This window comes from Xenopus tropicalis, chromosome 6, assembly GCF_000004195.4.
Source record: "Xenopus tropicalis strain Nigerian chromosome 6, UCB_Xtro_10.0, whole genome shotgun sequence".
NCBI classification, from domain to species: domain Eukaryota; kingdom Metazoa; phylum Chordata; class Amphibia; order Anura; family Pipidae; genus Xenopus; species Xenopus tropicalis.
In genome coordinates this window covers 46,057,148-46,080,504 of record NC_030682.2, presented here as the reverse complement: position 1 = coordinate 46,080,504, position 23,357 = coordinate 46,057,148, and the positions used below count along the sequence as shown (strand labels likewise).

Here is a 23,357-nt window from a genome sequence, read left to right as displayed (position 1 = left end):
TTATCTTCCTGGGCGTGGACGAAAGAGAAAGATTGGTGAAAGGTTGCAACGCAGGATAGTCCGGATGGTGGATAAGCAGCCCCAAACAAGTTCCAAAGAAATTCAAGCTGTCTTGCAGGCTCAGGGAGCATCAGTGTCAGCGCAAACTATTCCTCGACATTGAAATGAAATGAAACACTATGGCAGGAGACCCAGGAGGACCCCACTGCTGACACAGAGACATAAAAAAGCAAGACTACAGACTAAAATGTACTTGAGTAAGCCACAATCCTTCTGGGAAATTGTCTTGTGGACAGATGAGACCAAGATAGAGCTTTTTGGTAAAGCACATCATTCTACTCTTTACCAAAAATGGAATGAGGCCTACAAAGAAAAGAACACAGTACCTACAGTGAAATATGGTAGAGGTTCAATGATGTTTTGGGGTTGTTTTGCTGCCTCTGGCAGTGGGTGCCTTGAATGTGTGCAAGGCATCATGAAATCTGAGGATTACCAAAGGATTTTGGGTCGCACTGTAGAGCCCAGTGTCAGAAAGCTGGGTTTTCGTCCGAGATCTTGGGTCTTCCAGCAGGACAATGACCCCAAACATACATCAGAAAGCACCCAGAAATGGATGGCAACAAAGCGCTGGAGAGTTCTGAAGTGGCCGGCAATGAGTCCAGATCTAAATCCCATTGAACATCTGTGGAGAGATCTTAATATTGCTGTTGGGAAAAGGCGCCCTTCCAGAGACCTGGAGCAGTTTGCAAAGGAAGAGTGGTCCATAATTCCCGGTGAGAGGTGTAAGAAGCTTATTGATGGTTATAGGAAGCGACTGATTTCAGTTATTTTTTCCAAAGGGTGTACAACCAAATATTAAGTTAAGGGTGTCAATAATTTTGTCCAGCCCATTTTTGGAGTTTTGTGTGACATTATGTCCAATTTGCTTTTTTTCCTCCCTTTTTTGTTCTGTTCCAATACACACAAAGGGAATAAACATGTGTATAGCAAAACGTGTTACTGCAATACTTTTCTGTGAGAAATACTTGATTTTCTGGAAAAATGTATTGGGTTCCAACAATTTGGGCCATGACTGTATAGATATATATATTTATTAGTATCATAATTTTGCAATGTTTTCTTTATGAAAATGATTATTAAATTTGCTCATGCTTCAACAGTACAGGTTATTGTTTTCATTGACACATGGGAAGTAGTTTTATTTTCATTTTTACTTTTTTTCTTTTTACTTTTTTATAGATGCAATAACCTTTGAATTATTTTATGGTACAATAACTAGCTGATACAATAAAGAGGTGTAGCTTTATCAGCCATTTATCATTGATTAGTTCCAAGATCAGGAACAACAAACAACACATTCCCTACCTGACCTTAGAGGCTGGGGTTTTAAAAAAACTAAAAGGTCCAGTTTTCCCAGAGCTGGACCCCCATCCAGTCTAACAAAACCGTTAATAAAGTGCCTGCAATTAGTATCTTGTAAATACATTCATTAAATATACTTTTAGGTTCTCGTGAAAACAGAGGCAAAATATGAGTGCCTTGAAAGAAAACTATATTTGCTTATGCATTAGTGATGGAGCTTTAAATTCAGGATGCCCTTTTACTAAGGTATTAAAGGACAAGGAAAGCCTCACCATAAATGTTGCTTTTCTGACAGAACACATAAAAAGCATACTGAAATCGCTTACCTAGCATTTATATTATGCACAATATCCCCTGAAGCTCTCAAAGGAACTAACAGAAAAGAAGGATGTCAAATACAGCGAGTAGTACGATTAGGACTAAGACCAAGACTGTGGTGCATGCTTTAAACATCCAGTTTTTGTCTTTCAGCACACAGGAACACACTAGTAATGTGTGGGCCGGCCCAATACCCGCAGAACCCCTGGGTTTACCTGCGAGTCAGGCAGGCTCGGGCCGACCTCAGCACATCATTTTCCTTTTTTCCCCCCCTTCCTTGGGTAAAGGCGCTATGTCAACTCTGACCTGGTGCTACACTCATGAGACAGAGCAAAACTAGTTTGCAGCTTTGATCTGATCAGTGGGTGCCTTAGCTATGCTTTTGGAATCTGAATGACCAGATCTGGTTATTTAGCCCCAATAACGATTCACAGCAGCCCCACACAGTATTATCAGAGAAGGAGACATGTAGATGCGGTAATAAACTGATCACATTTTCAGTGTAGTCTAAGGAAAATATGCTTATATATAAATATTTAAATATTGGTGGAAAAACTCTAAACTGGCAGGGGCCGACAAGTGATCTAACGTTTTTCAACACATATCAGTAAATATTGCAGTAAGACTTTTCATAGGAGCAACTGTTCTATAAACCTAAGAATAACTTGAAGACTTGTAGCTTTGATTACAGCATCAGTGGCAACATAATTATATTACAAATTGAAAAAAAGCATTTTAGAGAATATATATTTTGTAGTCTTCATGGCCATAAAGGTCCACGGCCACAGACTGAGATTATGGTACTCTGAGGTGTCTGCTATTGTCCTCATTTTTTAAATTGAGTTGCATTATTTATAATACACATTTGGATGATCCAAGTGGCCGAGCTGACATCACTAACCACTTATATATCTCATGATTTGACAAGCTCAAAGATCTATTTCACAATTCATGGCTCCTTTGTATCAGAAAGATTTTAGTTATGAAATAAACCAATTAATTGAAACCCATAGGGCAAACTCTAACAGATGGATGTAATGTGCCTTTTCCATGACTACTTGCAGCAAGAATGCTTACAAGATATACTGTAGATACTGCACCTGAATATACATATCCAGTTACTAAAGTTGGTATTTCCCAGATATCAGCATGGGTGTATGTCAAAAAATTTGTACCTTCTAGAAACCAGTCAGCCATATAAAAAGCAATCAACTGATTGGCTGTTCTGGTTAAATAGACAAAATGACCAAATACAGTTGGCCTTTAATGAAGTTTATTGTGTTCCTGCTGGATATAGAGCACCACTGTTACAAAGACAGTACAGCTGGCAATTCTGTGACATAGTATAATAGGCAAGCATCCTATGTAACATTTTAACAGTGTTAGTTCTTGTAATATATTTGCTTTGGCCTTTTTCTTTATTGCATATTGAAATTAATTTAGAATGATGTGGTATTTTTGTAGTGTGGAATAATATTGTTGACAGAAGTATGGCTCTGTGTAATCTTTTCAAAATATGTTAGGTTATAAACATTTCTATTAAATGTCGCCATATGCTTTCTTCATATTCACTAACACTCAATAGGATGGGGTGAGAGTGAAGAAAATACTTTGCATGAACTTCAAACACAACATTCAAAAGGTCGCAAGATCTTACAATGTTTTTTCAGTGGGAAAATATTAAAGTATTGTTATAGTTCATATTATCTGTATAGCTTATAATAATATATATATCTTAAAGCTGAAAAAGTAGAATGATAAATGTATGGAGTATACATAAATCATACAGTATTTCAAATGAGTACTGGTAATTTTTACCCTAAAATCCTGACTGCGATAAAAAAAAAAGCAAAAGGAGAAGAAATCAATTGCAATATGGGTACTGAATCTCTTACCCAGAAAAAAAATATTCAAAAAATATCTCAATTACAGGAGGGCCATCTGCCATAAGAATCCATTATCAGCAAATCATTTACATTTACCTGGGGTTTTCCGGATAAGAAGTCTTTCCGTAATTTGGATCTCCTACCTTAAGTCTACTAAAACAAATATTTAAACATTATTTACACCCAATAGGATTGTTTTGCCCCCAATAAGGATTCATTATATCTTAGTTGGGATCAAGTATAAGGTACTGTTTTATTATTACAGAAAGAAAGGAAATAATTTTTACAAATTAGAATTATTTGCCTATAATGGAGTCTATAGGACAGTGGTCCTCAACCAGTGGCTCGTGAGCATCATGTTGCTCTCCAACCCCTTGGATGTTGCTCCCAGTGGCCTCAAAGCAGGTGCTTTTTTTGAATTCATGACTTGGAGGCAAGTTTTGGTTGTATAAAAAACAGATGTACTGCCAAACAGAACCTTATGTAGCCTGCCAGTCCATATAGGGTCTATCAAATAGCCAATAACAGCCCTTATTTGGCACCCCAGGAACATGTTTCATGCTTGTGTTGCTCCCAAAGTCTTTTTACATTTGAATGTGGCTCACGGGTATAAAAGGTTGGGGATCCCAGCTATAGGAGATGGCATTTCCGTAATTCAGAACTTTCTAGATAATGGGTTTCCGGATAAGGGGTCCGATACCTGTACATCTCTTTTATTACTACCCAATCTCTAGTGGTTAATATACACTCACACTTTAAAGAATAAGTAAACCTTTTTTTCCCTATCTGTAAAATTACTCTAAACAGCCTCCAGAATTACCTACCTTTGTTCCAGCATTGAGAGTGACTAGGCTCTTCAGTTAGAAGTTGATCGTTTCCTTTGCTTCCTTCTGCAGAGTGAAGCCCCATCCCCACTTCCTATTCAGGTCTCTCATTACTTCTACTACTGTAGTCAAAGTGGAGAGCCCTCTGTGCATGCCTGGAGGCAGCAGGAGCCAGTCTGTGCATTAGCAGGTTTTTTTTTTTATGAGAGCCCTGAGCAGGAAGTGGGGGCGGGGCTTCACTTTGCACAAGGAAGCAAAGGAAACAATCAACTTCTAACTGAGGAGCCAGGTCACTCTCAATGCTGGGACAAATGTAGGTAATTCTGGAGACTGTTTTAGTAATTTTACTGATAGAAAAAAAAGGTTTACTTGTTCTTTAACTTTAAAAGATACAGCATGTATATCTTTTCTGTCCATAATTGTTCCGATTGCTGCTGCTTCTCCTCCACCCTCACACCGTGCAGTCACTGCACCTTCTCACTCCCACTGCTTGTCTCCCCCTAATGGCAGTGACCGTGTGGTCCCAGAATGGTGCATAAGTAATGAATACCTGTTACCCCCAAAAAGGAAATACCCTAAGAGGTTAGCAGTAAAGGCCAAATAATTATATATATATATATATATATATATATATATATATATATATATATATATACAGTATATATATAGAGAGAGAGAGAAAGAGAGGTTCCATCTTATTTTTTTTTTATTGAATTGATGTAAACTAGCTCTGTATTCTTCTCTGAGAATTTTGCGATTTAAATTAATTTTCTATTTTTAGCTAGAAACTGACATATGAACAATTTTAGACTGCTATTTGACTCAACAGTGCTCTCTCAGAGTCAGAGAGTTTGTAAAACTAGGGTTTACTGACGATACAGGTGTAGGATGTGTTATTCAGAATCACATTATCCAGAAAGCTCTGAAATATGGGAAGGTCATCTCCTATAGACTCTATTGTAATTAAATAATTCATATTTTCAAAAATGATTTTCTTTTTTTCTTTAATAATAAAACAGTAGCTTGTACTCCATCCCAGCTAAGATATAATTAATCTTTTCTGGAGTTATTTAATATTTAAATGATTTATAGTAGACTTAAAGTATAGGAATCCAAATTACAGATAAATCCCTTATGCAAAAACCCCAGGTCCCAAGCATTTTGGATAAGAGGTCCCATACCTGTACAAGATGTATGCACAGTAAGGGGCTGATTCATCAAAGTACAAATTTGAATCCCGAAATGGGTAAAATTCAGATTAGATATGATCATTTCTGATGATTGCAAATATCACGAAAATGCTTACAAAGAAATCGTATTAGTCATGATAATATCGTATTGGCCGAAAGTCACAAAATTTTCGTATCCGAACTATTGTAAACAGCAGGAAAACCTTTCTGACTTTGATCCTTCTGTACATGATTTTGGAAGCCTCCCATAGGACTCAATGGCACTCTGCAGCTCCAACCAAGTCACGATACCAAAACTTGAATGAATCCGAAACTTCCATACTCGTTGTGACAATACGATTTTATTGCGTAATTTTTGACGCACAGTACGACAAAGTCATGCAAATTTGCGAAAAAATCAGCGAAAATACACAAATACAAATATTCTGAAGCAAACGTACTTTGATAAATGGGCCCCTAAAGGTTGCTGACACACTAAAAAGAGCTATTGATTTAAGAATAGAAAATTAAAGTAAATTGTAAACCTGCTTTAAGTAAGTCTAAATCTGTTTATTTTTTATGTTAGGTCCCTTTTAAACAGCACCAGGTATATAGGGGCCCTTTATGCCTTCCTGGCTAATGACATATTGTATGTGACCTCTCAATTACAGGAACCTTAGGGACCTAATAATCCCTGCTTCATTGTTTATGAGGCTACATTGTCACAAAGGTAGATCTGGTAGTATAGTAGTATATTTTGCAATAATTCACTATTTATTTTACACAGCTATTTACACCATTTTTTTTGGTGAATTTCTTTTTAGACAGCATGATAAATAGACCCCTTGGTGTGCAACAGTTCTTGCATTTGGACAAATACCGAACCGAATCAGAACCCTAAATTGCATATGCAAGGAGGGGTTAAAGAGGGCCGAAATTTTTTTTACTAAGGATTAGGATTTGGTTCAGCCAGCATGGATTTGGGAGAATCCGACCCCTGTTAAAAAAGGCTGAATCTTGGCCGAATCCTGGATTCGGTGCATCCCTAATACATATATATATATATACATACACATGATTTGTATTTGTTGCGAATATGAGATCTGGTTTGTCTATTAATTACAAAAAAAAAAGTAAACATGAAATTTTAGTACACTCACGGAATGGGTAGAAAATGTTCAGAAGTGCAAAAAGCTGTCCTCTGGAAAGCAAGTCAAATACATTTGCTTAGTCATGAGCCTTCAGGGATAAGCTTTTCCTCATCAAACCTTTCAGAGCCTTCCATATCAATGCAAAAACACTGTAGTCTTCTCCCGCCGCACATTAATTGCATAGATCACTAGCACGAACAGAGGTGAAATATTAGAGGAGAGTGGAAAGGAGCAGATCTGTAAATGCCACCATTATTATTTTCCAAACACTAAGGGACCCTTAGCAAGCAAAAAATTGCAATGGAATTAAATGAATATTTCCCTGTTCTTGTACACACACAAATGTCACATAAGTGCATATATTTAGGTTATCAGTGCCTTTTAATAGCAATAATATTAGAAGACCACCAGACTGCAGAGAAGTTTCTGCAAAAGCAAGGCAAGGCCAGAAAATATGTAGGGAAAATGTTGGTTTGCCATTTTATAAACAGAAGAATCAGACATGCAAATATTTTTCCTCTAAATAAACCTTCCTCTAAATGCATCTTCTCTTGGTGCCCATACTCACAAGAATTTAAACCTGTCCCGTAGGGGCACTGACCTGTTTGTTCTGCTCTCAACGTCACCCTCTGTCCCAGTGGGTGCAATATATTTACAGTATAATATATATTACACTATATTACACTATACACTATATTTTCTTTTTTTATTAAAAAAATGCATCCACTGCAGATCTCATATAGGAAATACAGCGACAGAGCGGGGGGGGGGGGGGGGTGAGGGGGAAGGGGGTCACATGATATCAGCACGTGTGACTTCATGCACACAATGTAGGGGCTTATGAAGGTGAGCACCAGACCTAAATACACCCCATGATTTAATTTTTTACTTTACTGACTTCTAATGAAATAAGCAGCATTAGTTTAGACAAATATTACACTCTGTATATTGAGCCCCTCACATTCCCTAAGTGCCACCTTTGTATCCTGTTTATGCACGGGGTTTAAATGTGAGTGAATTTTGATGATATAACTTATCCTTCTTCTAATTTTGCCCTTAAGAACCAAGATGGTGGGGGCCAATTGTAAACTAAAAGTGGTAGTGTTTGGGAGAACATATTATTATTAGATTATTATTATTAGAATTCATAGATAGTTAAAGCTATTGTAAAAATACATTGCTAAGCCTTATTTTGTGGGTTCCTGATGAATATGGAACTGTTTGCCCCTTTAAGTGATTTCTTACTACATTGTACTGTGTGCGTGTGTGTGTGTGCCTGCGCACACAAAGCAATCAAGGTTGTTTGCAACCTTTCTTTTTGCTATTTTTGGGGTGTTAAAAAGAATGTAATAAACATTTTCTTTGATAGTACAATCTATGCCTGTACTTAAGGCTTATTCAAATGTGGGCATTGATATTCTTTAGAAATATTCTTGTGGGTTAAACAATAAGACTTACATTTAAAATGAGACAAATATGGAGCAAATAGATTTTTATTACTTACAGCTGTAAGCGCTTGGTCTATTATGGTTTCATACAAGCTGACTTTCTAAATACTGCTCTGCACCGTATAATAATGATTTCATGTGGTGGCAAACCTCTTGCCATTTCTACCTAAAAAGTGCTGAGTTAAGCTGTACAAATCTCTCTTTTTGATAAAATATCTATTGTTTCTTAGTGATCTTTGCAATTCTGAGCTCCAACTAAACACATTTCATATTTTTCTGACATAATGTTTAACATTTAGCAATGTGTTACATAGCTTGCTTCATTTAAAGATGGGAGGGCTTCCAAAAATAGACGACTGCACTAGTATAGAAATCTATATGAAAAGAACAAGAATGCATAATACTGTATATATTATATTCAAGCGCCTTTTAAGTTACAGTGGCTTGCAAAAGTATTCGGCCCCCTTGAACTTTTCCACATTTTGTCACATTACAGCCACAAACATGAATCAATTTTATTGGAATTCCACGTGAAAGACCAATACAAAGTGGTGTACACGTGAGAAGTGGAACGAAAATCATACATGATTCCAACTTCCAACTTCTTATGGTTTTCTGTTAACAATGGCTTTCTTCTTGCCACTCTTCCATAAAGGCCAACTTTGTGCAGTGCACGACTAATAGTTGTCCTATGGACAGATTCCCCCACCTGAGCTGTAGATATCTGCAGCTCGTCCAGAGTCACCATGGGCCTCTTGGCTGCATTTCTGATCAGCACTCTCCTTGTTCGGCCTGTGAGTTTAGGTGAACGGCCTTGTCTTGGTAGGTTTACAGTTGTGCCATACTCCTTCCATTTCTGAATGATCGCTTGAACAGTGCTCTGTGGGATGTTCAAGGCTTTGGAAATCTTTTTGTAGCCTAAGCCTGCTTTAAATTTCTCAATAACTTTATCCCTGACCTGTCTGGTGTGTTCTTTGGACTTCATGGTGTTGTTGCTCCCAATATTCTCTTAGACAACCTCTGAGGCCGTCACAGAGCAGCTGTATTTGTACTGACATTAGATTACACACAGGTGCACTCTATTTAGTCATTAGCACTCATCAGGCAATGTCTATGGGCAACTGACTGCACTCAGACCAAAGGGGGCTGAATAATTACGCACACCCCACTTTGCAGTTATTTATTTGTAAAAAAATGTTTGGAATCATGTATGATTTTCGTTCCACTTCTCACGTTTACACCACTTTGTATTGGTCTTTCACGTGGAATTGCAATAAAATTGATTCATGTTTGTGGCTGTAATGTGACAAAATGTGGAAAAGTTCAAGGAGCTGAATACTTTTGGAAGCCACTGTATATCCAATTAATACAAATCTGATCATGGTTTGTAGTAAAGGGTGTATTGTACAGAATTGCTACACAGCTGGTTATCATTTCTAAAATGTCTGTAGCTAAAACAAATGGTAAATGTGCTGGTGATTTCTGCAAGTAAAAAATAATCAAGTTTTTGATTTCCATATTGCTATCTTTCCAGTTAGGCATGAAAATCATGACATGGAAAAGAGTGCTCACACAGATATTTGTAACATAAACACACTGTTAATTTAATAAGAATCCTGACTGTCATTAAAATTGTTCCATTGAACTGCACTGTCATGGCTGTCTTTTAAAGGAAAACTATACCCCCCTGAACAATGTAGGTCTCTATAAAAATATGTTGTATAAAACATCTCATATGTGAAACCTTGCTTCATACATATGTCATTTTTCCTAAAAATAAACTATTTTAGTAGTATTTACCATTGGGTACTCCTAAATAGAAAATTGCTATTAATGCACAATGTTCAGCCTTTTACTCCCACACTTCTTCCTGTTACAGTTAGAGCTGCTTTCTCCCTCTCTGAGGGAGCCCACAGCCCATCACAAAATGGTGGCTCAAGGGAAAAGATGTTAAAGGGTATTAATAGACCTCTTAATATGATAGAAGCTATCTGTTGGTTAAATATTCATTCTGGGGATATAGATTGACAATTTAAGACATCTTATTGGAAATTACAGGATTTTATAATTTTGCTCCACCTCCATTAATTAATTAATTAATTGATTCAATTGAATGGAATTTGGAGAATGCATGTCATCAAGTGCAATATTTTTTTAAGTTTTTGCATTTGAACCAATATGTAGGTTGATCCTTTTCAATATGTTTCAATACAGATGCAAAGTAGACCATTATAATTAACCCCATGTAATGATGCAGGATTCACTAGATGAGAACCAACTAGACGGAGCACAGCAAGGAGGCATTGCAGAGCAAGATTATGAGGATTCCACAGGTTGTGTCCTAGCACAATTTTGTTTGTTAAAGAAGTCAATGATGTGGGCACCAGAAGTTGTCATTTTTATAGCCTTATGAGCCATCAGACATCCAGTAGGGAAGTCTAAAATAGATTGGTGGTACATTTTTACTACAGCTAGGGGTAGATTATTTGCTTGAAGATGTTTTACTACCTATTTTACTTAAGGTAAGGGCATACAAAGCAGTTGAGTTGATCCTCTCCCATTCTCCTTTGTTTAGCTTCAGAGACAGGAATTGTATTGGCCTGTGTGCAGCTACACTTACTGGATTTCAGGCTGAAAACTGGAAACAGTGTGTGTGCAGCTCTTTACATCTCTTTACATTGCTGAATAGACTGTGCCAGTTGTGGAAAATTTCTGCACCAGCAGTGCAGTAAATGGATAATTGTGTGGGTCTGTATTGTACAGTAAAAAAAGCTAATCACTAACTAGTTGTTATTGGTTACTGCCCAGGTGCACTTACTTGTAGGGGCACATTTACTAAAACTAACATTTCTTAGTTTTTTTATTTAAAAAAAATCAATTAAACTCATTTCCAAGAATGTCTGAACTGAAAAAGTTTGTGTGGGAAAAAATTGCAGAAACGTTGCAAAACTCTGTATTTTATTAAATGAAAAACAGCATCAGAAATCCAAAACTTCTAAAGTTTCGAAGCAAAAGAAGGATCCTCCATGGAAGGGAAGGGCCATCTGCCATTGACTTGTACATGATCTGGTTAGGTTTCAGCTAGCAAATTGTCAGATTTGAATTTTTAACCATTTTGACACATAGTAAATCTGGAAAAATTCGAGACTTGTTTTCTGTGACTTTTATTGCTGAAAAATCGGAATTGGAAAAAAAAATGACTGTAAATGGCTCCCTTACAGTCACAAACATGGAGCTATAAGAACTCTTGCTAGAAGAAGCGGTGATTGTAATTTTGCAACACAAACTGATCTTTTCGGTCCGGCTTTGTGGCTAATTTGTTTGGGAAGTTGACCTTGTTTCTGTGAAATTTGTGAAACTTAAAAGGTATTTCTTTCTAAAACATGTAAAGGCTTAAAGACATTTCAGCATCCTAGTTTGAGAGGGATTTGAGAGGACCCCTTTTCCAACAAATAGTACAGTTTATAAAAGTAATAATTACTTTATTTGAAAGCCAGAACAGATTAGCATTTGTTATCAGTAATATGTAGGAACGTGCCATCTTCCCATAATGGGAAATAACATCCCTAAAATATACTAAAACATATGTAACCAGAAATACAGAATGAAACCAGAATACAGTTGTTTTGTCATCTTTCACATGGCTTTATGTAGGCTTAGTTAAAATCAAGTAAAAAATATCAGCTTATAACAGGGAAAAAGCAAATAAGTAAAAATGAAGACTGTGTTTAATATAACAGAATTCTAGTCAAGAGGTTTCTGGTTAATAGATTCCTCACGTGTATGCCGTACCATTCCAAGCATTTTATCACTATGGAAACTTTCCTCTCATACTTATGGAACAATCTGATTTTCTGTTTTTTAGACATTTAGGCATTTAGCATTCAGAAGCTTTTATAAATCTTTAACCCCAAAGGCACAAAGTTTGCCCGGATGCAGTAACCCATATCAACCAATAAGGTGAGTAGTAAATTCTTCCTCCTTATTGGTTGCTGTTGGCAAACTTTTTGCCTTTTACATCATCTCATAAGTGTCCTGACATTTGCAAAACATTTCGATTAATATCAGTTTCTCATCTAACTGCTTAGGGAGCATGGATTTGCTTAGATCAGTTCTATCCAAATTGGCACCATTATTGAAGAATTCTATCAACAAAATATTCCTGGCCAGAACTGACGTCACCAGAATGTGCACATTATTCCACTGAAAGCTTTTGCACATGCACACATTGGATAATGGATGGAGAAACTATAAAACTAGGGAAATTAAGTATAGTAAAGGGAGGCTGGGGAAGGGAGTGCAAAATAGGGAAACTCCCCTGGAAATAGAGGGAGTTCACAGGTATGTCTCTGCCCTCTGCCCAGTGTCCGTAAGTGCACTGACAGACTTAAGGATTTTGTTTTGGAAATGCATACTTTCATGTTTTTTGTAGAGGGCAGCAGCTCATGTATATATACTAACAGAAAAGAGGTGCCGTGTGCTAGTAGCATTAGTTGAGACTTTTCATGCTAGGTTATCAATTAAATGCAAATGAAGCAGGAGAGGGAACGCATGTGCAGAACCAGTTCAGTGTCAACTTTCTGTTTGGGTAGAACACAAGTTGGTATCGGTGACCCTTACAAAGTGAGAGAGTTTTAGCAGCACTGTTTCTGGTCTGTAGCCTCAAAACTAAACATTTCAAATAATAACGATGATTTACAAAAGTGTTTCTGACAGGGGCTCTTTAAATTCAAACTATTGCCTGAAACCGAACATCCCTTTTAATAAGAGCTAAAAGCAAATATTTATGTTCTAGTTCTTTCTGAACAGTGTCCCTGATTTTGGGCTAAGCATTAGTAAGCTACTAAAATAGAATACAGACAAATATTTTTTTGTAAAATAGCAACTCATTTCTACCACTATCTTGTCAGCATCCCAAGCATTTGCTTAAGGGTGTCCATGTGCAGGAGCCTTATTTCATGCAATGATCTGTAAAATTGAAAAGTAAAAAATCAGTAGGTTGCATTTCCCTACTGAGTGATAAAGGAATTCTGGATACAATTAAAATATTGTAGATATACAATATATATGTTTGGGTGCTAGATTTAGCCTTATAAAAAAAACAAAACTGTAGATATTTATATCTGGGAGAGGCCCGCTTAGCACAAAAACATATGCATAACTTCACCCAATACAATGCCATACACAAGGAACACTGAAGCACTCTGTGGTATAAATTTAGGGGCACATTTACTAAGATGCGTTTTTTTTCTGGCCTTGAAATGCGATATGGTATAAATTCAAAGTAACCATGACAATTTCTGTAGTTCTAAAATGTCTCAACGATGCTTTTATTGTTCGTACGAAAATATGGCAATTGTGTTCCGAAAGTCACAAAATTTTCGGACAAAAAGTTCATAAACGCCACAAAAACACTTCTGGCTTTGAAGCCTTCCATAGAACTCAATGGCACTTGACAGATCAAACCTGGCGAAAATATAGTCCCGATGAAAGTGTAACCAAAGCGTTAACGAATTCCGAAATGTTCGTATTCTTTGTGCAAACTACAATATTTTTGTGGAAATTTACAGAAAACCAAGAAAAACTCATGGAATTTTACTGAAATTTTTGCATACATACAAATATATCTCAAAATTTTTAGTAAATGGGCCCCTTAATGTTAATGTAATAAACATTTAAATAGATGTTTCTGTGGGTTACCCCCTCTGTTCACTGCTATTCCAAATAATATTGTATTTGCCTCAGTCTATAGTAGTGCTGTGCTCTAGTTTACCAGTTGTATATACTTAGGTGCATGAGAAGCAAGGTGTAGAAATCTGCAGAGCAAGAAGTACACAAATTTAAAAGCCATGTAAATGTATACCTATATTCATTGTTGTTGCAAGCTGCATAATTTGGAGGAAATGTAATAACTGATGAAAACATTTTTTACTTTTTTTTGGCAAAAAGAGAAAAATAATTTTCCCCAGCTCATCTAAAAATATATCTAAAAGTCATATGGTTTCAAACTGTTTAAAGGACATGTAAACCCCACATACAAAAATGTAATCAGTGAACAGGCCCTTTGAAATCTCTCAATACCTGCCACACTGGTTGCCCAAAGGTTAATAGTAAGGCTGCAACATCCCCTTAATCACTTAGATTTGCTTCTCCTCCTGTAACCCACTCACCCCCCCTCGGGAATTTGCTTTGATTCCTGGCTTGTGGGCATGCTCAGTTGTTCTAAACTCAGATTACTAGTCTAGCAGCCAGTGAGGAGATGGCATTGCTGGTTCCTATAGAAACTCAGCTCTAGCTGTCTGCTTCAGTTTTTTTCTCCTGATCTCAGCTTTACCATTACAGTGCTCAAACAAAGCAGCACTTTTATCATAGACAGTTCTGCCTGTGTGAGCCTGTATTCTTGATGAAATGTATACTGAATAAGGGTCTGTGTGTGTATGCTGTTTGCAGATTTAAATGTATCCAATTATGTATCAGAGGAAAAATGGCCGCCGGGTGAAAGCTGCTATTTGTTTTAGGAAAATGTGATGGTGCTGGCAAACGGAGGGGATATATGCAGTACAAATGATGCCATTTGGGTGGGGGAGACGTGCCCAACTGATAAACATTGTAGGCAAATGTAGGCTTTACATGTCCTTTAAGACATTATAATGGCTTTAGTTGCCAATTAACAGTACCAACCATATGAGCGTTTTTGGCATATTCCCAAATGTAAAACAGCTGACATTCATTTTATTGGATATGTGTTTAAAATAAGCTGACCATTTCTCAAGACAATCAGTTTTTAAAGACCTGTGCATTGAATAAGTAGCCAAAATAAAAGGTTTGCTATCATAGTGAGAGGCTAATAAATTAAGTCAAACTAGTATTCCATCCTACAGCCAGAGCACAAAGAGTATGGACAAAATAAAAAAAAAAACTAAAGGAGAAGGAAGGTTGGAGTAATGTAGCAAACGTCATTAGGCTGTTATTGCATTGCAAATTTTATTTGCGCATTGTAAACTTTTTTTAAGTGCCTTAAAAAGTTTACAATGCACAAAAAAGGTACAGGTGGCATAAGCTTTTTGAGCAAACATAACTTTTTCATTAACAAGTTTTATTACATACACTGCGCACTGGCACAAAATATTGGCCCTAGGGCCAAACGAATAAATTAGCCAGGTATCACCCACCTTAGGTGGACATATGGGCAGAAAATTCCACTCATTTGGCAACCTTGGATCTTAATGTGTAAGGCCACTTTAAATTGGAGGACAGATTGGGGACCCATCTAAGAGGGGCAGTGTTACTATTTTATGATAGTATTGCTATGCACATTTTTAGTTAAATAAATATTACTTTGGTGACTTACCTGGATTCTTATAGTGTTATTTTTAAGCATCATAAACTGTTGTTTTTGCCAGAAGTGTTTCTCAATAAAACAAAAGGTCTTTCACTAACTTGCAAGACAGTTCTTCATGGTTGCAGAGGCTATAAAAGTCCGGCCAGAACATAATCATTTCATGCTATCAAACTTGTGATGTACTTAAAAAAAAGCCTGGAAATTCTCACTGGATGTTTAGAATTTTGTTGAGACATAAAATAAAAACTTATTTCCAAGTGTCTTATTAATCATAGGTTCAAATAATAAATAGGGACACATAACTAAAGGCAAACAATTTAGTATCATTTTCCTTTCTCTTATCTCAATTACTGTACTGATTAATAATGCGTCAGTGAACTCCTGTCACTTTTAATTTTTTAATTATTATATTTTTATGCTGGTTACAGTTATTTATATATTAATATTTATGAACAAAGTTTGGATTTGGCAGAGAAAATGCTTTGCTAAACTTTTTAGAAAATGACATTGCTGCAAAGACTACAGACATCAATGAAACCAACCATTTTCTTCCTCTCTTTTAGAGAAGTATAGTGGCAGATTGCCGCCATAGAATTCTTAAGGTCACAGAGTGAACTGAAAGAGTTTATGGAATGAGAATGTAGATAAGAGATACCTAGCAGCAGTGTTTACTGAGCTACTGTCTTCCATCTTAAAAAAAATAAAAAAAACGCAACTTTTTAATCAGTAAAAATGCTTTTTATGTAAAAAATGTTTTTACATTTTGGGTATGTAAAACAAAGAGATACAACTTCATGTATTTTCAGGTACTAATATATGCCTGGGACCTGGTGTTTTCTGCATAAGGGATCTTTCTGTAATTTAGATCTCCATACTTTGTCTATTAGAAAATCATTTTAACATTAAATAAACCCAATAGGATTGTTTTGCCTCCAATAAGGATTAATTATATCTTAATTGGGATCAAGTACAAGGTCCTGTGTTATTAGTAAAATTGAGTTTATGGAAGATGGCCTTCCTGTAATTCAGAGTTTTCTCGATAAGGGGTTTCTGCATAAGTAGTAATAATAAATTGTAAGCTAGAGACCTCCTAATATGAAAAGTATACAACAGATGACCTATATAAATGGTAAAAATTTCACTAATAATCTAAATAATGTCTGTAGAGAGTCCTTCTTAAATAAATAAAAAACAAATCACAGCCTTTTTTTAATGATTGTATTGGCTTCACTAAATTTATTCTCAGCCTTTGCATTGGTGTTTGTATTTGTCAAATTATTTATCATGCAAATTTCACTGATGGCAAAATGTGGAATTTTGCCCTAAATCCATTTGCTCATCTCTAGCCACCATCTTTATGTATAAGTGCTTGAAATACCCAAGCTAAGTGATATTGGGCCAGTTTGATCGTTTGACTCTAGGGCCCAAATTGGCTGCTAAAATCTGCCCGTGTATGGCCCCCTTTTGGCCAGTAATATTCGATTGAAATGCCAGATTACATTTAATCAGTCACATGTCGCCAAACAGATAAACATCTAACAGAATGCTCTGCCACTAACTTTATATTTTATACAACATGCTGTGTATTAAAAGCAAGACAAATGTTGCCTGACATGGCAGTAGAAAATTGATTGGAGTGCTAGACTCCAGTCAAGCCAGGCACTCCTCTCAATTTACTCATTTTCAACTATCATAACAAAAGCACTGCTTCCAATAGAGAGATGGACGTATTCGGCTGAACCTTGGGTATAAGATTTACAGATTTACACTAACTTGACATAAATCTCATGTGAAAATCACTCTGTGCAAGTGAATTGTTTTATTAGTGTGCTGCCAGTGTTTCATAAAATGTACTGAATCGCAGCAATAATATTTTTGTGTCTTTTTCTACTAGATACTGATTAAATTTAGGTAAAAAATTTGCACTTCAAACCTGCTGAAAAATATATTTCAAACTGACTAAAAATTTTAGTTAAATCTGAATGGGCAATGCATCCTGACCTTTAGTTAATATAGTTCCATTGGGCAGATTTCTTAAAATGTAAGATTAGAGCTCACCACAGAAAAATTCACCCAATTTGTGTTTACTCCTATGGGATTTTTAGAATTATTAATGGGTGAAAGTTAGAGTTTACCATTTGATAAATATGCTTTGAAAAATCCCATAGGAATAAATAAGGAAGTGGGTTAATTTTTCTGGGGTGAGCTCTAAACTCACATTTTGAAAAAGCTGCCCCTAAGTATTTAGTTGTGTTGTTTGCACAGAGTTACTATAGGAATGAATGAGATTCTTTATTTATGCACTTATTGCATGAAAAATATTGAACAGTATCATGGTGCTTTGTTTTTCTTGTTTCTATGAAGTGTCTCAACAAAGATTATGCCATTGTCTTTGTAGGAAGAATAGAGATGCAGCTGTGAGGCTTCAGCAATTCAGCTTTCTTTTGTCATGCTCTGAAACTCAGTCTTTATAAAAAAATGATTCATGCACAAACTCAAAACACATTTTCCTGTTGTGCCAACAAAGCAAAGTTATTATTGTAACCAGTTAATAAAATAATGCATGCTTTTGTGGCACAAATTCTGTTTAATTTCCTAGAAGAGTGGTAAAATTAGCAGGTGCAGTTTGTGATTGCCAAAATCAGATTAAATACAAAAACTCTTGAGAGATGACTGATAGGGTTCCTTCCCACGGAAACATTTTCTTTTGTCAGGAAGCACATACAAATAGCATAATAAATGGTAAGATATTTGTTATGGTTTCCTATTTATTTACAATTTGGGCCCCAAACCCAGGCAAAACAGCTCTGCAGGATTTAAAAAAACTAAAGAATATTAGGACAATTTAAATATAGTCATACAAGGCAATAATGTAATGTAATTTGCATTATTAAAAGATGAAATTATGCATGAAACTAACTTTCCTATGGGAAAAAAGTATGGCGCTGTGTGTAAGCTTTTCAGTTAAGCATGTAGAATCTGTCCACTGGCTTTATATGTGCATGTTACTATTTTTTCCCATATGAAACATCTTTTTTCTGTAGTATATGTACTAGCTGTGGGTTTTGTTGGACTTTAAACATATTGTACAAATAACAGAAGATCCCTGAGACTGTAAGGGGTTTAATGACTTAAAGAAGAATTATCACCAAAATGAAAATTTTACATGAACTTCTGAAATAAGACATTTTCTTAATGTAATCAATTAAACTTTCTATAATGTTCTTGAAATAATCAAGTTACTCCTTCACTCTTCTCCTCTCAGCATCTGTCTCTCTTCATTCTCTCCTCATGCAGGTGTCAGAAGTCTGACTTTGACTGACAGATCTACTATATCTTGGATAATTTAAAAGTAGTACAGAATGTTTAATTAATTGTAGTTATAGTATAGTTACGTTTCTTGTTTCAGTATGGTGAAGCTTCTTTTACATTTCATTTTTACAATAGTTTCCCTTTAATATTTGTAGTTTTTGTCTTCAAAACTATTACATTGGAGGATAACTAGTGTTCCTTTGATTATAACAATGGGTTTAGCAAGATCTTAATTCAAAAGCAATTGATGCTAAGAGCTACTAATAAAAGGTATTTATTTGTAGTTTTTTTTAGCAGTTTCTGCAGGAGATGGTTTTTGACATAGGAATATAAAAGTACAAAACCAAGGTCAGATGAGTCCCTGCAAATATTAACAGAAATCTTTTGTAGTACTCCTTTAGTGTGAGTATTACCTTACAAAAAAAGCCAGACAGGGGCAAAGTCTAGTAACCAAGAGAGCATGCCCTACAGTATTTGTGAGGTTGCCTGTCAGAAATAGAATAGTAAAGCCAAGAAGTAGGAATAACCGCTCAAGATTGTCCACTGCCTGACATACTATAAAATCAATTGTTGTCTTTTTTTTCTGAATTGTGAAAAAATTAAAAGGATAGCAAAAAAACTTAAATAAGGAAGGAGGACCCTGAATATTTTAACTAAAAACACTATTTTACCTTCTGTTTTTTTGTGGATTACTTATAGTATTTCCACTGGATATAAAGGACAAAAACTGAATAGGAGGAAGGGGTTAGAGAAAGCATTATCTGATATTCCTCAGTTTACCATGAACGCAGCAAATTGCTGCCTATTGTCAGCATACTTGTAATTCAATGTATGCTTCTATATCTACAGTGTATAGCTGTATATTGCAATAATGGGTCTGCAAACCCAGTTTGTGTTTATTGATCTTCGGAAAGAGTAGACATTTCAACTTGTATTTGGTACCAGTGCTGCTTAATTGGGAAAAGAGTATTGCACTCAGCACTTTGTACTGCTTGGTGCTCTCCAGGTAGGAATAACCAATCCCAAGAGTTTGCAGTCTTCAAACAAACTTGAAGAGGCACAGGTATTTCAATCATTGCATTTTTGCACTGCTGATGTTTCGAGGCAGTAAATGCCTCTTTCGAAAAGCACAATTATGTCTAAGCTTTCCCTGAGGTTCAGTAAATACCGTGCATTGTGGACAAGTTTGATATTTATTTTAACCTTGTTAAACAATTACATTAAAGGCATTGTCTTATCCCTTCCAATATTCTGCTGGTAAAGAACTAGGGGAAGAATATCACCTTAGCCTTACAGTTTATATCCTATAAATTAAATTATATATAGAAGCTTCTATATTCCTCCTTTTCTTTTTTATATATTACATTTTATGATAAAAAAGTGAACACTGATGCAAGCATTCTAGCAGCCTGATTCAGTAGTTTCTGTAGTATAGGGTCTGAAAGTATTTAAAGAACCACTTTAATGGGATGGTTTTTAAAAATTTATTTGTCTGCTTACCAGTACAGTAAATTGAATATGTTTGTATATGATACAGTTATTAATTGACGTTGGTCATTTCTATTGATTTGCCAATAAATTGTAATAAAAGGTAATGTATTGAAAAGGAAAGAAGGAAGTTTTAACATATATTGTAATTTGATTTATATGAATTAAGGGCTGTTTATAGCCACTTTTTTTCATGGTTTGTTACCACAATAATTTTGGCTAAATTTTGACATTGTAGCAGCCTAAGCACAGTTGGAGTGGTGCAGTTTTTAGTCACAGTTAAATGAGCAGGTAGCCTTGGAATGCTGATAATTGTTTAATTGTCAAAAGCTTCTATTTACAAAAAAAATGTAATGTACCATAGAAAAGAAAAATGTTTCCCTGTCTTTTTATAAGGTCAAAAGAACAAATGTACCCATTCAGTAATTGGAGAAATTCATCTTTAAAGTATTTGCCTATTTATAAGAAATTTCATTTTCAGTTTTACTCAAATACTGCAACTAATATTAGTAATCCTTGCTGCTTGCCTAACTTTTGCATCAGTCCCTAATTTCTTCTCTGCTAATTTCTGTAATGAGATTGTAATAGCACAGTTTTCATTCACCCTGCTGAGAAGTAGAGATAATTCCTAAGGTCTTCTGATTTTATGCAAGTTTGCATCAAATACGTTGTCACTAATTCAGTTTGCAAAAGTGCAGCGAAGTATGTCGTAACTGAAACATTATCTTTAATGCACCAAATTTAGTAAAACCATAATGCACTGAAAATGTCATAGATCATGTAAATTAAGAACAGTTTCTTAAAGGAGAAGGAAAGGTAAAAACTAAGTAAGCTTTATCAGAAAGGTATGTGTAAGTACAGCCATAAGCATTTACAGTAATGCTAATGCTCTATCAAAAGAAAAACATGATTTTTTGTCTCTTTTGGACAATGAACATGATGTTCCAGTGTCTGACTTCCTCTCTCAGAAACAGCCTTAATTCCCGTGACCAGAGTCTGCGCAGTTCTCCTCTCTCCTGCTCCCCCCTCCCATTAGAATGCTAAGAACTCCCCCCCCCTCCATTAGGAATGTGTGATCTCAGCTATAATGGCTAGAGACTGCAGGCAGGAAGCTACTTAAAGGAACAGTAACACTAAAAAATGAAAGAGCTTTAAAATAATAAAAATATAATGCACTGTTGCCCTGCACCGGTAAAACTGGTGTGTTTGCTACAGTAACACTACTATAATTTATATAATAAGCTGCTGTGTAGCCACGGGGGCAGCCATTCAAGCTGGAAAAAAGGAGAAAAGGCACAGGTTACATAGCAGATAACAGATACGTTCTGTAGAATACAATAGTGTTTTATCAGTTATCTGCTATGTGCCTGTGCCTTTTCTCCTTTGAATGGCTGCCTCTATGGCTACACAGCAGCTTATTTATATAAATTATAGTAGTCTATCTGAAGTAAACACACAACTTTTAGCAGTGCAGGGCAGCAGCACATTATATTTTAGTTACTTTTATACACTTTCATTTTTTGGTGTTACTGTTCCTTTAAAAGAGAAGGAAAGGTAATAACTAAGTAAGCTTTACCAGAATGGTCTAAGTAAATAGAGCCATAAGCACTTACAGTACTGCTGCGCTAAGTCCTCTATCAAAAGAAACACAGGATTTCTTGTTCCTTTTTTTGTAAACATGATGTTCCAGTGTCTGACTTCCTCTCTCAGAAACAGCCTTAATTCCCAGGGCCCGAGTCTGCAAAGTTCTCTCCTCTCTTCCCTATCCTGCTCCCCACTCTTACCAGAATGCTAATAACTCCTTCCCTTAGGAATGTGTGACCTCAGTTATAACTGCTAGAAATTACAGGAAGGAAGCTACTTAAAATGGCAGCTGCTATCTTGGCACTAATATGGCCAATCTATTGGCAGTAAAATGCCAAAATGACTTTCCTTCTCCTTTAAAATAGCAGCTGTTGTATTAAGCAAACGGAGAAAGCTTCTAAAGCTGTTTACTCAGGTATGATAATGGTTTCTGCAGAATAAATATATTGTTCTAGGTGGCACTAATGTGGCAAATCTATTGGCAGTAAAATGCCAAAATTACCTTCCTTCCTTCTCCTTTTCCTGTTAAAGGTGGAATTATTTAATACAATGAAAATATCAAATATGCATTATGTGTTAGATTAGTTTAGATCTTTCTCCTTGGAAAGGTAATATTTACTAACTATTTTATTTTTTTTCTAGAAAATGCGGAATGATAACCTTGTTACTGTAGAATCATGATTTTTTGTAAAACATTCATAATCTTCTTCTTATTAGCAGGAGGTACGTGCCATAGTTCTGCACTCTCAGCGCTGGTCCGCCCCCCACTACCAGCATTACAGACGCCGCTGGATATTAAGCAGTTCCTTCCATTTACTTTGGATGGGGGTGCAGCTGTAAATCTGTTACCAAACTTCACATCAGTAAGTAAATAAGTTTTCAACCATTACTAAGCAATAATTGACAAAACAAATCTTTGTTGGGCATATAAATTTGCAGTTGAGCTTTTAACATTTACATTTTCAGGTCACTGCTAATTTTCATTGTATTTTATGGGATCCTTAGGTGATCACACTTATTCTTTGGTTCCTAATATCCCTGACTGTAAATAATATACACTTACTCAAATGTGTAACTGTATTTAAAAAAGACACCTTTTTGTTATTTTGGAAACTGGCAAAATCCTATCCAAAGACCACAGGTTTGGAGGAAAATAAAAACACAGACATAATGTGATGGATAGATGAATACTCTTTTGGGATGGAGATGTTGACGTAATAAAGTATTGATTTTTTACTTGCAATCTCCTTGAATGTGCCTAATGTCGTGTCTGACTTATAAAACACCAGGAAAGTGGATTTTGGAATTAAAGGAACAGTAACACTAAAAAATGAAAGCGCTTTAAAGTAATAAAAATATAATGCACTGTTGCCCTGCACTGGTAAAACTGGTGTGTTTGCTACAGTAACACTACTATAATTTATATAATAAGCTGCTGTGTAGCCATGGGGGCAGCCATTCAAGCTGGAAAAA

General features: G+C 35.8%; 1 protein-coding gene across 3 annotated transcripts in view; it reads left to right on the top strand.

Annotated features, from left to right (window-relative positions):
• Positions 1–23,357, top strand: part of znf385d (zinc finger protein 385D) — a 194,343-nt gene that overhangs the window by 20,556 nt on the left and 150,430 nt on the right. For 2 of the 3 annotated variants that reach the window (XM_031904169.1, XM_031904170.1), the window contains exon 2: positions 22,602–22,747. In XM_031904169.1, coding sequence (XP_031760029.1) covers positions 22,602–22,747 — 146 coding nt within the window. The remainder of the gene's footprint in view (positions 1–22,601; positions 22,748–23,357) is intronic. The other variant, XM_002932412.5, reaches the window with a different exon arrangement.